This window comes from Cyprinodon variegatus, unplaced genomic scaffold (genome assembly GCF_000732505.1).
Source record: "Cyprinodon variegatus isolate N-32 unplaced genomic scaffold, C_variegatus-1.0 Scaffold436, whole genome shotgun sequence".
NCBI classification, from domain to species: Eukaryota; Metazoa; Chordata; class Actinopteri; order Cyprinodontiformes; family Cyprinodontidae; genus Cyprinodon; species Cyprinodon variegatus.
This window is the reverse complement of record NW_015150889.1, coordinates 298,301-312,928: the sequence shown is the minus strand read 5'-3', so window position 1 is coordinate 312,928 and position 14,628 is coordinate 298,301. Positions and strand designations below refer to the sequence as shown.

The following is a 14,628-nucleotide window of genomic DNA, read 5'->3' as shown; positions in this document are numbered from 1 at the left end:
CGGAGCGTGAGTGAAGTGTCCATTTCCAATCAGCGCCCACTGTAGTGGGAGTGGGGTTTGAAGTCTGAACCTTCTGGTATCCAACCTTAATTCCCTAACCACTAGGCTACACTCCCCTAACTAAACATTATAAAAACGAAAGAAGAAATCGTCAACTTACAGAAGAAGAAAACTGACCTCATCCCCTTGAGCATTAAAGGCGTCTGTGTGGAGAAAGTCTGTACCTTGAAAGTCCTGGGCATTGTCATCTCTGAAGATCCCTCCTAGCCCTCTAACACCACAGGGTTTGCAGGTGAAATAGGCTGAAGAGCAAGCTACTGGAGTCCTTCTACCGATCCTGCATTGAGACCATTCTAACTAGTCTATCTCAGGGTGGTATGTTAGTTGCATATGGTGGTCTAATTTCAGGTTAGTTTTCACCTGAGTCAAACCTGCTTCACCATGGCCAGTGCTACAGGGGCATCAGGTCAAGAACTAACAGACTGAAAAAAATGTTTTAACTAAAACAAAACCCAGAAAAGGTTTATTTATCTTATGTATATTTTCTTACTTAACATTGATAAGAAATGTTGGCATTGGATGCTGTACTGCATATTATTTGTCTGTCTTTTATGTGATGGCACTTAAAGGCATAGAGGACGATCTTCTATTTCGGGGTGGATCTTCTAAATAAGTGGTCGTCCTAATTGTCAATCATTGGTGATATGTTTATGTAAGGCCATCCTACGTGCTCATCCTGTTAGCTATCTTTCTCTGCGCATGCTCACTTTCAGGCGTATATGTGTGGTGAGCTACGGTTTTAGATAGTCATTGAAGCTCATCTTTCTCACAGCGTTTCTTTGAAAATGGCAGAGGGACGTAAGAGATAACTATAAAGTCCACTACATAATCACCACTCTATAAAGTGATTGAGGGATTTAGGGGTTAGGGTGGACGTTCGGGCACAGTAAGCTTGTCTGAGCTGTGAGAACGGCAACTTTTAAACAGAGCGTGCATGAGGAGAAATGGGCTCCTGCTTGCTCTCACACTTTTAACAGGCATTCGCTCTCGGGAGCAGGTACAGGATTGTGCTGTGCTTTTTTTTTTTTTACGTGGAGAGGGCGGGTCTTTTAAAAAATTCACACAAACCCTCTTTAATACCTTTAAGTAAGTTTGCTGATTTAACCCCTTGATGCTGATTGTTGCAAATATGCCACAAACCCTTTGGTATAACATACTGTATAGCCAGTAGAGCATGTGCCAGTTGTTACACTTTCAGTGTGGACCCTGGAACATTTGGCAAACTCTTGGTTACACTACAACTGGTTCCTAACGGTGTATGTTATCGTTGACCATCATAAATTTTGTCACAAATTTAGCCTTTAAATAATTAAAACTTAAATATCAACTACTTAGAGGCAAAATAAGGACATTGACATCTTTGAATTTATATATATTGTACTCTAATGTTATACAATGGTAATAAATACATTTAAACCCAGGTTGTTTACATGGTCTCTCTATCTTAAAGGGTACATAAGTGTTTGCTACAGATTCTACACACTTGTTTACACTTTAGGAAAAGAACAGGGAATAAGGACTTAAAACTTAAAAAGACATCAAAAACCATCTGATGTAAGAAAAAGAAAGGGTAAAGACTTCATCCAGCTGAACATGTTGAAGGTGGCAAAGAAATGCCCAAACATACAAGCCAATGCATGTGCCGGTTATTCATATATGGGTAACATGATGGAGACTCTATGGGGCAGTTTCATGTTTATCCACTCTTGGAGCTGGTTTCAAAGGTAGTCAGTTTCATGGGTAGATCAATAAGTGGATGCACTATAATTTTCTACAACTGAATAAAACAAAACTGAGGTCATAATCTTCAAACCAAAGGAGGAGAGGTCCATGGTCAGCTTAGTGGTTTCTGGCTACTAGAGCTAGAAACCCCTGATTATGACTGAAATCTTGGTGTCATGATGGACTCTGACTCTGAACATTCAGAGGCACATAAAGGCAGTTACTAAGTCAGCCTTTAATCACCTGAAGAGGATTAAAAAACTAATGCCCAAGCAGGATCTAGAAAACCTCATTCATGCATTTATCTTTTGTAGAGTTGATAACTGCAACAGTGTCTTTATAGGTTTACCTAAAAAGTCCATCAGACAGCTGCAGCTGATCCAAAATGCAGCTGCCCGTGTTCTCACTAGAACTTAGAAAGTAGAGCACATCATCCCGGCTCTGAAGTCCTTACACCGCTCAGACTAGAGACTTTAAAATCCTTCTGTCAGTCTATAAATCATTGAATGGATCAGCACCTCAATCCATAACAGATCTGTTGTCAGTGCATCAACCTCCCAGACCACTCAGGTCTTCTAGTTCCAGCCTACTCTGTTCACCCAGAACTAGAACCAAACATGGAGAAGCAGCATTTAGTTCCTGTTCTCCACTGATCTGGACCAAACTCCCAGAAGACTGGAAAAGTGCTGAAAGCCTGAGTTCTGTTTTTCTAAATTGTTTTATTTGTTTTCATGTTTTTTGAATCTTTAATTGCTTTTATTCTGCTTTCATTTTACTCCAATGTTATTATCCAATTAATGTAAACCACTTTAAATTGTCCATGTACTGAACTGTGCTAAATAAACTTGCCTTGTTTTTTGATTTTGATAACCCTAGCAGAGAATGGGATGAGATCTTAAACTCAGCATAAAATAATAACTGGCTAAACTTTTCGTCCGCTTGTGATGCTTTGAGGGGTTATTTCTTATGCTTATGACATGATGCTTATTTGGTTTGATGAAGCAATTGGAAACTTTGCATTTAACAGAAACATATCCACTATGAGGACTTTGCTGCTGCAAAGGCTCTGTCTACTTTAAAACACATAATTGACCAGCATTTATCTCAGCCTGGGTCACAATCTATATTACTACTGGTTTACATAGGGAGGATGTGTTGTTGACCAGTGACTCATACAGATTTTAGGTCAACAGGTCAGAGGGGGAGGAACACAACAAGAACTTATCAGAAGCAAAGTAAGGATCCAGATCCACACAGAAGCTGCAGGATGAAGGGGGCTGAAGTGTTCCTTCTGGTTTTGGTTCCTTTGCTGGTGGTTGTGGAGCGCTCAGGTAATTCCAAATATAAAGATATTCAACCAGACTTTAATTAAATGATCTTGGACTTTATCTTTGGATTTTGATAGTTTATTTTGTTTATTTCAATTCAGAATCATAACCTGTTTAAGCATTTATGCTTTATTGTGGAAGCAGTGAATACATTATTAGACATCTATCTAACCTTTTACAGGGCAAATTACTGTCTCCTTGGTGAGGTCCAGATCTATATCCAGCCATTCAACAAAGAAACTCCTACATGGCTGAACATGTCATTTCTGCATTTGACAATTTAGATGAGCCATTGAATGATTTATTACCTACTGTGAATTAAGTTGGAGGAAAAAAGGTAAAAGGCTAATTGAAAAGCTAAAAAGTAAAGTTAAAAGAGTAAAAAAATTAAGTGCCTGTATCAGAATTAGTGTCTCTAAGGTTATGTGGTAACAAATAAATGTGTTTTTTTCACTCTATTTTGTTTTTAAGAACTTCTTTTAAACCACTTTTGTTATTTTTCTTAATATATCAGGGCATGTGGTCGTTTCTTATTAGGCTATTAAATTTAGCTTAATTTTTGCTATAAAAATAGATATTTTTTTAATGTTACAACAATAATAAGGTACTGTCCTCTAATGATATTCTTGGCTTGAAATTTAGATTTTCAAAGTTTTTCAATAAGTGCCCTATAAGGGTTAATGATTAGGAGATAAAAATGAAAGTTTAAGATTCCAGCCTTCTTTGTCAAATATTTACCCCCTTACAGAAATCTGTTAGGGTGAAAATACATTACCTGCCATAGTATAAATATTTTGCTCTGCAGAGCAATCACCATCATTTTCTAAAAGAACAAATAACATACATTAAAGAGCAGACTAGCTACAGTATATGATAAATCTTCTAAAATCCTAAAAGGCACTTAAAGGTCAGAAAACAAGAGCATGCAAAAAGAGAAAAATCTGTAACTTTTGAATATAAAAACATTCACTGTGTATTTGAGACTAAAAATCTGTTTTATACATTTAGAAAATATTGTTCCAACTATTGGCATTTGACTATGTGCGGAGATTCCCAATAATGAATAATCGTGCCTTTATTATGTTTTGTCCTCAGTGATGATGCTTGTTTTTGTTCATGTTTATTTTAAGTGCCAATGCTACTTTCATGTTAGTAATCGGTTAATCAGTCATCAAATAATCAATATTAAAACAAAGTTCAAATTGTCAAGAGCACTGTAATAATACAATGAAATAAAAGAGCTCTGTTTTGCCATCAGCTGTCAGATAAAAAGAAGCCTCCTGCAGATTCATGTTTGGTTTTTCAAAGGTTTGCCTAAATATTGCGTAACTCTTCAGTGCAAACAGGGACAAACTTTCTCCTGTGTCGAAATCCTGGATCTTCCTCTTAGGGACATCCCATGTTGGTTAGAGCTAGTTTAGAGAAGTAAATCTGAAAGTAAAAACTGAAAAATCGGTTCTCTTTGTGAAATAATTCCTATAGAACAGGCGTCCTCACAAACCAGAACATTATGCCTCTGCAAATTCTCAGCCTTTTGGGTCATAGTAACCAAAAAACAGGGTTAAAATGGTAGGAACTTTCACTCAGTTTTTCTGAAAACCTCTAACCCCTAGCACTGGACACACAAATCTGATTTTGCGCCCTATCCAACAGAAAACATTTTCAGACGCGGTCAGGGAGGGGGGTCTGCATGGTTTTGCATAGCAGCAGAAAGGTTTGGGTTTTATTTTTGGCCAGGGGTCTTTCTGCATGGATTTTGCATGTTCTCTGCGTGCATGCATGTTTTCCTCTCAGGGTACGGTAAGGTTAGATTAATTGGCTTCTCTACATTGTCCTTAGCTGTTGGTGTGTGTGTGTGCATGGTTGTGTGTCTTTGTGTTGCCCTGTGGTAGACTGGCGACCTGTCCAGTGTGTACCCCGCCTCTCACCCATAGTCTGCCGAAGATAGGCCCCAGCCCCACCGCGACCCTGACAAGGACCATGCAGGATAAAATGGATGGACGGTCATGAAGTTTAGTGACCTGACACGATTTTATGCAATGGGGCTTGTGTAGCTCCAACTGAAATAGACACCCGGTCTATTTTAGTCAGACAACATAGCAATTCAGCAGAAATGTAATGAGTCTGACAGGAAGAGAGACACAGTTATAAAGTAAAACACACCTGCACCTGCAAAAGCAATCAACTGTAGAACACTTTACCCAGACTTTACAAGGAATACTTTACCCAAGATAGGAGTTCAGGAAGACAAAAAAACATAAAGTAACAATCCCCTTTAAGCCTTGCAAAAAAGAGAGAAAAAAACGAGGGGCAGAAAGCGTAGTTTGTCACTCTCCTCGAATGAGGAAAAAAGAATTTCAGGAGGAGAGGAAACGGTTGAAGTAAAATGATGATCCTCTTTGAGCCTCACAAAAACCAAACAAACGAAGGGCAGATAAAGCAGGTAAACAAAGCTCATCATTCTACACATAAAACAAAGCAAAAAAAATTTTTAACAAACTTCAAAAGTTCCTCTTTAAAAATCACCTCTCACTGCCTCAGTCTGCATATAAACCATCCTACAGCCTTTATTGCTGTGTTTTCCTTTACTTTAGATGTAGTTCACATCGTGTTTTTATTCTAGACCTATAAACACTATCAGTCTGGTTTGAGATGCTGCACAGACTCATTTACTGTGTCTTTACTTTAGAGCAGGCATCCCCAAACTCGGTCCTCGAGGGCCGCTGTCCTGCAGGTTTTAGATGTTTCTCTGCTCCAGCACAGCTGATTTTAATTGATAGTTGATTAACAGGCTTTTGCTCTACTGCAATCATCATAATCAGCTGTGCTAAAGCAGGGAAACCTCTAAAACCTGCAGGACAGCGGCCCTCGAGAACCGAGTTCGGGGATGCCTGCTTTAGAGCTATGCCGGTTGTTTGTTGTTGTTTTTTTTTTATTGATTTTAATAACTTTTCATAATCTGTCCAATTTAAATATGGGGAAATTGTTTTAATTTGTGTGGCACAGAAAAAGAAGTGAAAATAAAATCTGTACAGATCTGCCCACCCTGCCTAGTCGGAGCCTCTTTTTACGCAGTCAGTGTGACATGGAAAAAAAATCGTATTGGAGATTAAAAAATCGTGCGCAACTGGTATGACCTAGGTGTGGCACCACCTCATCCGACACGATTTTAAGTCGGATTGGACGGACAATTGGATTTGGTGTGTTCAGGACACAACACAATGGATTACAATAAGTAACAAAAAAGGTGCTTACATTGGCCTAGTCAAAGTCTAAACCTGATGTGAGAGAATGATAAAGCAGTGCAGAATACAACTCTTAAGGGATATCAAGACAGCAGTGATTGTACAAGTTTAGGAGTATGTAGTATACATATAACTTATCTAACTAATCTAATACAGATTTAAAGCATTGCTCTGGTTGTGTGTTTTTTCCCCAGAGCTAAAATTAAACAGAGATTGGTATAGTTCATAGATTTGTATTTTGACCTTTTGTTTTAAATGTTTTCTTTTAAGATGGATTATTTGATTACTTTCCTTTCACAAGGACTAAATGTAACAAAACAATTTCTGTGTTAACTTATTCTTTCTTTTATGCATGGAAATGTTTGTGTGTTTGTGCAGAGTGTGTTCGGTGTTTTGCTTCATTCGACCTGACCACAGGTGAGTGCAGCGCAGAACTAGGGGAAGTGGAGCTAGATGACTGCTGTCAGAACTCTCAGTATGGTTACCAAGAAGAAGATGGATCATGTCACTCTTGTGGGTCAGTGTGGAAACAGTTCTGTAGAGTCATCTTAAAGCTGCCTTGTCCTGAAACCAAAATGATGTAAAACTGTCTGCTTTCAGAGTACCTACATGGTCTCCCTGGTCCCCATGGTCGTTTTGCAATGTTCTCTGTGGAGAGGGCGTGAAGCAGAGAAGAAGGAAGTGTCATGGACTTGGGGAACCTGAGTGTGAAAACTCTAAGGATACACTGCAGACAGACGTGTGCAACGGCACCTGCTGCAATGGTATACAAATGCTAAAGAATGAAACAATTGAAACTCTATTCTGTATTCGGAAAAAAAAAAAGCATTTTACCTGTGTATGTTTGAAATAGATTTGGGATGGAGCTCATGGAACCCCTGGACTCCTTGCTCGGTTTCCTGTGAAGGAAAAGGAACCCGAATGAGACAGAGAGTCTGCTCCAGTCCTCCTGAGTGTCAGTCATCATGTGTTGGTCCTGCAGAGGAGACACAGCCATGTGAGGCTAGCAACAAGTGTCCGGGTAAGGTTACTTTCTATTGTAGATACATTATTATAGGTTCAGATCAGCTTTCAATAAAGTGAAGTCAACCCAGACCTTAAAATAAATGGACCCAAAGCCGGTCACTAGTTAGTAACCACTGATCCAAACGCACCCAGAGTGCTTCATGTGGGCAGATCTCTGCTCTGTGGCAGGAAGTGTTCATCTAACAAGTTCAGCATTTCTTTCTCCATTTAATTAAGTTCAACAGAAGGTTTCTAAGTGTGTGTCCTTTTTGTTCTGTGTGGTTTAGTCCATGGAGGTTGGTCAAGCTGGACAGCCTGGTCCGGATGCTCTGGTTCATGCATTGATGACAGTAATACCAATGTTCCTTCGAGAGTACGACAGCGCACCTGCTCCAACCCGGCCCCCTCACCGGACACGGTGCCGCATGGTGATCCCTGCTCTGGGGAAGCCTCTGAAAGGCAGGACTGCAGCGAGCTCCCTAATTGCCCAGGTAAGAAAGGAAGTCAACTGATGATCTAATCTGTTCTGTAGTTCAAAATAAAGCATTTGCTCTTCCTTTAGTGGACGGCAACTGGGGGCCCTGGCTTCAACCTGGCCCATGCTCTGTCACCTGTGGAGAGGGTCTGCAGTTAGAGTCACGGCGGTGTGAGAACCCTAGTCCTAAATATGGAGGCAAAATGTGTGAGGGGTCGAGCACTCGGAGCACCGTCTGTAAAAGTCCCTGTCCTGGTAAGCCACAAGACGGTAATGAGAACGATTACACTCAAACATAGATGTGATGTGAACATTATTTTGTCTTACAGTTGATGGATTCTGGACTGGTTGGTCAAACTGGGGTGAATGCTCATCTACCTGTATCTCCCCAAGCAGAGATACATTTAGGACCCGCCACCGATCCTGCTCAAACCCTGCACCTTCAATAAACCCACCTGGTAAACGGTGTGAAGGTGACGACTCGGAAAAGACCAACTGCAACCTGCCTCATTGCTCAGGTTTGCATCCATTCCTCTTTAAATTTAACTAGAACATAAACAATGAAATCCTGTTTGTTTTTTTTTTTGTTTTTTTTTTAGAGCTGATCACAATCAGCAGATGTTCAATCCAAGAAACAGGGATGACCTTAAGAAGTCTATCTTGAGATGATAACTTGTTGTGTTCACCTCAAAATGACTCTGAGATATCCTTTTGTCAGCATGAGGTCATTTAGTCCCTGAATAGAGGTGATTCCTTCTTGTAGTTTCAAGGAACAAACACAGGTTTACATCTAATAGTATCATCATTAAATGACCTGTAATGACATCTACCAGGTACTTTATACAGACTTTATACGAGTTCACGTAAGCTCAGGACCAGGGCTAAGAACCGGGACTTGGATACCTTTAAATCACCTTAGCTTTTAGTGTAAAAACTCAGGCCGACTTCCACATTAAATTCCAAAATCATTCTTTAAAGCTTAAATGTATGTGGAAAATTAACTTTTATCCTTTTCTTGGTGACAAAGATAAAAGATTCATTAATAAGCTCTAGGTGTGAACTTATGAGAGTAACAATATTTGTTTAGACAGTAGTGGTTACTAGCTATTTAGGGTTTACTCCGAGGGGCAATCTTTCATGGACATGGAAATATCTACCTGTAGGTATCTGAAAAGATTTCAACTTCAATATTTTTACTTAACTGAGCCAAAGATGATATTTTTAAATATCCACATATCCATCATACTTAGAATAGATGGTTGACACAGACCAATTCACTGAACGCCACCATATGCAAAAGTTCTACTATCCATCTGTTATCATCAAGCAAGCCACTCATTTTTCAATAAAACCATAGACCTTAAAAGTGATTCATGCACTGCAAAAAATTATATTAAATTAATTTTAGTTTATTTGTATAGCATCAGTTCACAACATATGTCATTTCAAGGTACTTTACAATTCACCAGATCATACGGTCAAAATGATTCAAAGTTTTCTATCTAAGGAAAACCAGTTGATTGCATCGACTCAAAGGCAATCCTTCACACCAAGAATGATAGTAGCGACAGTGGAGAGGAAAAACTAACTTAACAGGAGGAAATCTCCAGCAAAACCTCAGTGTGAGAAGCCATCTGACGAGGGGCCCACTGGGAGACAGAAGCAGACATATAGAAAGAAGCAGAAATACAAAAGGCAACTGTAAACCAGCTCCACAGGAAACACACAGCCAGGCAAATTGAAATCTAAATAAGTCATTTTTTTTCTTAAAATACTGCAAGTGCATTTTTTTCATGAATTCAGGAGGTAAGTGAGACACTTTGCTAATGGAAGAAGACAATTTACATTCAAAATAAGAAATAAATATTGCATTGTCTTATTTCAAATGCATATTATCTAAATACCGTTATCTTATTTTAAGAGTAAAAATACTAATTCCTTTGGCAAATCATCTTATTTGCCTGTTCAAATTAATGGGAAATACACTTAATTTAAGAAAAATTTTGAATATAGATTGTTATCGCAGTGCAGTTGTCCACCCTGGTAATTGTAACTCCAAAGTGTCAAAAGGTTAAGAAAGAAATTCCCAGGTTTTCCAAAGAATGACAAAGACTTTGATGTTGCAGTTAATAAATCTCTGTATCTTAGTGAATGGCAACTGGGGTCCTTGGTCAGCCTTCAGTCAGTGCCCTGTTACATGTGGAGTGGGTCTCCAGGTGTCAGAGAGGAGCTGCGACAGCCCTGCTCCCAATCATGGTGGCCTCCCGTGTCCTGGAGAAAGTAAAAAAAACAAACTGTGTTACACTCAAGTCCACTGCCCAGGTACGTCTGATTTCCCATCTTTCCCATTTTTTACTGTCAGTCGGAAATTAAACAGATGTGACTTACATTACTAGAGCTGAACATTTACTGCTGTACTATAGAACTGTATGTATGTAGTAAAGGGTTATCATGTGAAGGTCTAAATGCACATAACATCACCTATTAAAATATGAACAGAAGCACCACTTACCAGGAGAACGTTTCTGTTTTCAGTGAATGGTGAGTGGTCTGAGTGGTCGGCGTGGAGTGACTGTACATACGCTTGGGGGGGAAGGGACATCCGCTGCCTGCATACAGGTGGCAAGCAGACTCGAAACCGCACATGTCTCCATCAAGCTCATAATGGAGCCATCTGCGCTGAAGGAAAGCTGACAGAGACGCAGGTCTGCTACAACGTCGACAAGTGCTATTGTAAGTAAAGACATCTTTAACGTTTCCACACTAACAGTAGCCAGGGGGTGGGATATATAAGGCAATCAATAAAAGCAGTGCATTTAAACTAATGTTGATGCTCAGAATGGTTTTTACTTCCAGACAACTGGAAACATTCAGAGATTATCGTCTCAGTCGCCTCAGATACTAAAAACTATTTAAAACAAAAATGATCCTACATTATCCAACATTAGGGCAGCGTCTGCATCGTTCTACACAAACTTAATAATGTGTTGTATAAACCTGCAAACTCTTTTTGTGAATCACTAAAACTAATATTTAGCTAAATAACTACTGTTCTTGAGAACTACTTCAAATGTGTTGCACAAAGTCGATAAAGTTCTGGCAAATAGATCAGCTGATTTAGAGTTGGGAGTGAGAATATGTTGAGTACAAACAGATTTTATAGCACATTTGTTTTATTTTATTATTCTAGAATAGGATGATTCTTGTTTGCTTATTTTTAAAACACCCATTTCCACTGCGTTTACTGTTACGGCATATAATAATAACATCTCTTCAAGTGTTTTCATATATGCATACTGATGGGTTATCCATTGCATGTGCTAAACAGGCAAAGTAACACATCTCCCTATCATGATAGTTAAACCAGTGGACGGTCCCTTCAATTCAGTTAGGGGTTCATCTGACAAACATTTTGTTGTCTTTGCATCTGAATAAAAAAAGAAAGTAATAATAAATTAAATATTTTACTTTCATAAGTCCACAAATTGTTTCTTCTTGTCCAGATCAGTTCTTGTGTTTTCTGTCTGTAAACCCAGCCTGACATCTTGCTGAACTTCAGCCAGCTCCTTTGTTTCCTGTCTTTCATTACTGAACAGATTGATTAATCCAGGTGTGTCTGGCCAATGTCGCCATGGTTACTAAATTTGGACACACCTGGATTGATTATTTTCCAAGTATTTTAAAACAGGAAACAGAGGAGCTGGCTGAAGTTAAAGGAGTAGTGGAGTTGTGCATTTAGTCCATTGTCTACTTTTAGAACAGGGGGACTGTGTTGGAACCACTGATCTCTATTTATTCATTGGATTGCTGACAGCCTGAAAAAAGTGAAGCTGCCAGCAGCCATATTGGTACTCCCCACTCCCACAGACGTGTAGTAAAAATCCCTACATGTGTAGCATTTGACAGCTAAAACAAGCAGTTTGCCGGCTGTGAGAAGATGATTCACAGGCAATTTCACAGTCAGTCAATGTACTAACTACGATAATCCATATATACGCCTATGTATCCCATAGTAAAGTATGCAGCGTAACATTAGTCTGGCTATTTCGGACTGACTCAAAGATACTGACTGAGTTAGCCATCGACATTGTGTCTAACATTGGAAATTAGAATAAATAGAACTTAATTCACCTTGAAATGTCAATATAGTAATTCTTTATTAAGTGGATGATGCTGTCCTTTTTGTAGTGTTTGTTGTATTTCTCATTTGAAAAAGTTATGCATGTAAATATATTGCATGTTATACTGATAAAGAAAAGGAAACAAAAACATTTTTAAAGGCTAATGCACAAACATGGCATAAAAGTACATGCCATTATTCATGCATTATTTCCAAATAGAAAAATACTACAGCATTAACAGACATGTACTTCGAATTCAGCCTTGATGTAAAATCTTGAAGTCATGTGTAATATGTAATTACCACAACAATGTAATCAATACATGTCTATTACATCTTGATCCTGAATTTAGCACTTTTGGCACATTAGTATTATTTTGCTCCTTTAGGACATTCATTTTGTTGTGATGGATTTGTATAATATGTTATATTGCATGATTTAGAGACTTTATTGACTTCATATGGCCTATGCAATGTGATGTGCCTATTTCTTTTAATATAAGTTAAAGTAATCTACTCATGCTGTGAAAAACCAAGTGTGTTTCAAAGTGATGCATTTATTTTTATCTTTAAAGTCTTAAGCCCCCCTAAAAATGAGAAAATAATTGTTGTTAGATGCTGTAGCTTCATATTGTTTACATTGCCGGTCTAACAAGGGAGTACCAATATGGCGGCCGCTGGCTTCACTTCAACTCCATACTAATAACGGGCAATCAGCAATCCAGTGAACAAATAGAGATCAGTGAGTGGGACTCAGCATTATGTGCACACCTTAGATCTCCATGGACCTGATCATTCCAGCTTCCCGCTAGATTTGTACTTTGTTTTGCTTTTTTCCACCTTTGTCTGGTTTTGTTTTCCATTCTAAAATATTGAGGATCATTTTAGCTTCCTAAGAACTTTTTTCCCTTTTCAAATCAACTTCATTAAGCAGCGATTAAAACATTTTTGTTTACAAAAAGAAAACCTCCTTAATTGTATTTCAAAACGCTAATATTTTACCATTAATTTGATTATTTATGATAGACTCAGGAACATGCATATAATAAATTATTCCTGCTTTTGTTGTTTGTTGCTTTTATGACTAATTACCCTACTATTAAGTAAATTGTCATGTACAAACGAATCACATTGTCTAATACAGTGAAAGGCTCCTGGGAAGGCTGGGAACCTTGGTCTTTTTGCATACCGCCCTGTGGACCCAGGTCTTCACGTAGGAGGTTTAGAATCTGTAAACCTGATTACAGCGAATACAGGTATGTTTTCAAGTCTGCAAGCAATTATTAAAACAATAGACCTGAATCCATGCTGAATAGGTTTTAAGACAAATTTGTGTTTTTGCATTTTCAGTCCATATATCGGTCGCCAGAAAGCTCCTGCAAATTTCCATGGAAAGCCTAAGGCCGACTGCCCGCTAATTGATGGAGAAAAGAAATATGAAATCGAAAAATGCCTTAATGTTCCTCCCTGCAGCTAAAAATGCACTCCTTAAAAAGATCAATGTCAAAATCCTCCCAACAAAGGTGATATGCATGTAGAAAAAAATCTTTCAGTTGAATATGACATTTTAAAATTTGTGCTAATTTCTGTTAAAACCTCCTACTCCATCAGACTGAAAAAAATAACTTGACTTTTTGACCATACAACGGATTCCCTATTACTGTGGTAGCTTTTAAAATAATCTGTTTTGTTTTCCTTTTTTATTTCGTCCTCAGGAGTTGTTTGTAACTTTGAAAATGTGTTTTTTTTTGTTAATATAATTTCGACTTTTGTGTAGATTCAAAATTTCATCTGCTTGCTTTTTCAGTCACATAAAAAAAATACCATTTCAATAAAAACGACATGCTTAATTTTTCAAATTAAATATTTTTATACACATAAAAGAAATGTCAAAATAACTGTGTACTGTTTTGATTGAACTTTATTTAAATAGCACTTTTTAAACAAGCGTAACCCAAAACACAAGGCCAGGCACAGCGGTATTTATGAAAAATAAATACCAATAAATGATTTAGTAAAAATTCCTCCCAGCCTTTATTTTTACACTTTTGCCTCTTACATAAAAGAAAAAACACCACAGAGAAACACCAGCTTTGTGCTGCTACTGACGATTTAAAGCTTTTTATTCAGTTCTAAAGACATTAAAAAGACATTCAGACACCCGAAGCATCCGGTTGCATCTTTGTCAACAAGCTTACATACATTATATCTGTAGGTCATGTGTTTGGTAAGGCACAGGATAAATTAAAAAGATGAAGAAGAACCGCATTTAGGAAGACAAACTCTCCAGGAGAACGTAACACAACACAGAGGAGACAAAGTAAACAGCTGGAAAAACGCATAAAAAAAGGAAATAATGACAAATAAACTCTTCATAGACACATTCAAAATACTTTCTTGATGCGTGCTGTTAACGCAACATGTGAACTCTTTTCATTTTAAGGTCAAAGGTCAACCTAACATCCCGGCTGTCAACTTAAAAGCGGCTGCTTCTATAGTGTCCATAACAACAGCTGCAGATTTATTTAAAGAGTTTCATACGTAGACCTCCAGTATGCCTCATATGATGCTGCTGATGTCAACCAATCATGAAGCAGAGCGGCAAAGTTAAAGAACTGCTCAATATAATGTCTGGATATAGTAGAAAAAAATGTAAAATAAGTTAAGACTGAA

At 38.1% G+C, this 14,628-nt stretch overlaps 1 protein-coding gene across 1 annotated transcript; it reads left to right on the top strand.

The window, feature by feature from the left end:
• The first annotated feature begins 2,981 nt into the window (after positions 1-2,981).
• On the top strand, positions 2,982-14,255 carry cfp (complement factor properdin). The gene is made up of 11 exons (XM_015388813.1): positions 2,982-3,113; positions 6,734-6,872; positions 6,956-7,119; positions 7,209-7,376; positions 7,648-7,851; positions 7,923-8,090; positions 8,165-8,353; positions 9,984-10,157; positions 10,371-10,568; positions 13,100-13,211; positions 13,306-14,255. The coding sequence occupies exons 1-11, from the start codon at positions 3,050-3,052 to the stop codon at positions 13,430-13,432; spliced, it is 1,707 nt and encodes a 568-aa protein (XP_015244299.1). The 5' UTR covers positions 2,982-3,049; the 3' UTR covers positions 13,433-14,255.
• Positions 14,256-14,628: the final 373 nt, after the last annotated feature.

What these genes read in the sequence shown, in the direction of transcription:
- cfp (XM_015388813.1), top strand. Translation starts at nt 3,050, where the DNA reads ATGAAGGGGGCTGAAGTGTTCCTTCTGGTTTTGGTTCCTTTGCTGGTG. An exon ending in CAACGTCGACAAGTGCTATT is followed by an intron (nt 10,569 to 13,099) that starts GTAAGTAAAGAC and finishes TGTCTAATACAG; the next exon opens with TGAAAGGCTCCTGGGAAGGC. An exon ending in CCTGATTACAGCGAATACAG is followed by an intron (nt 13,212 to 13,305) that starts GTATGTTTTCAA and finishes TTGCATTTTCAG; the next exon opens with TCCATATATCGGTCGCCAGA.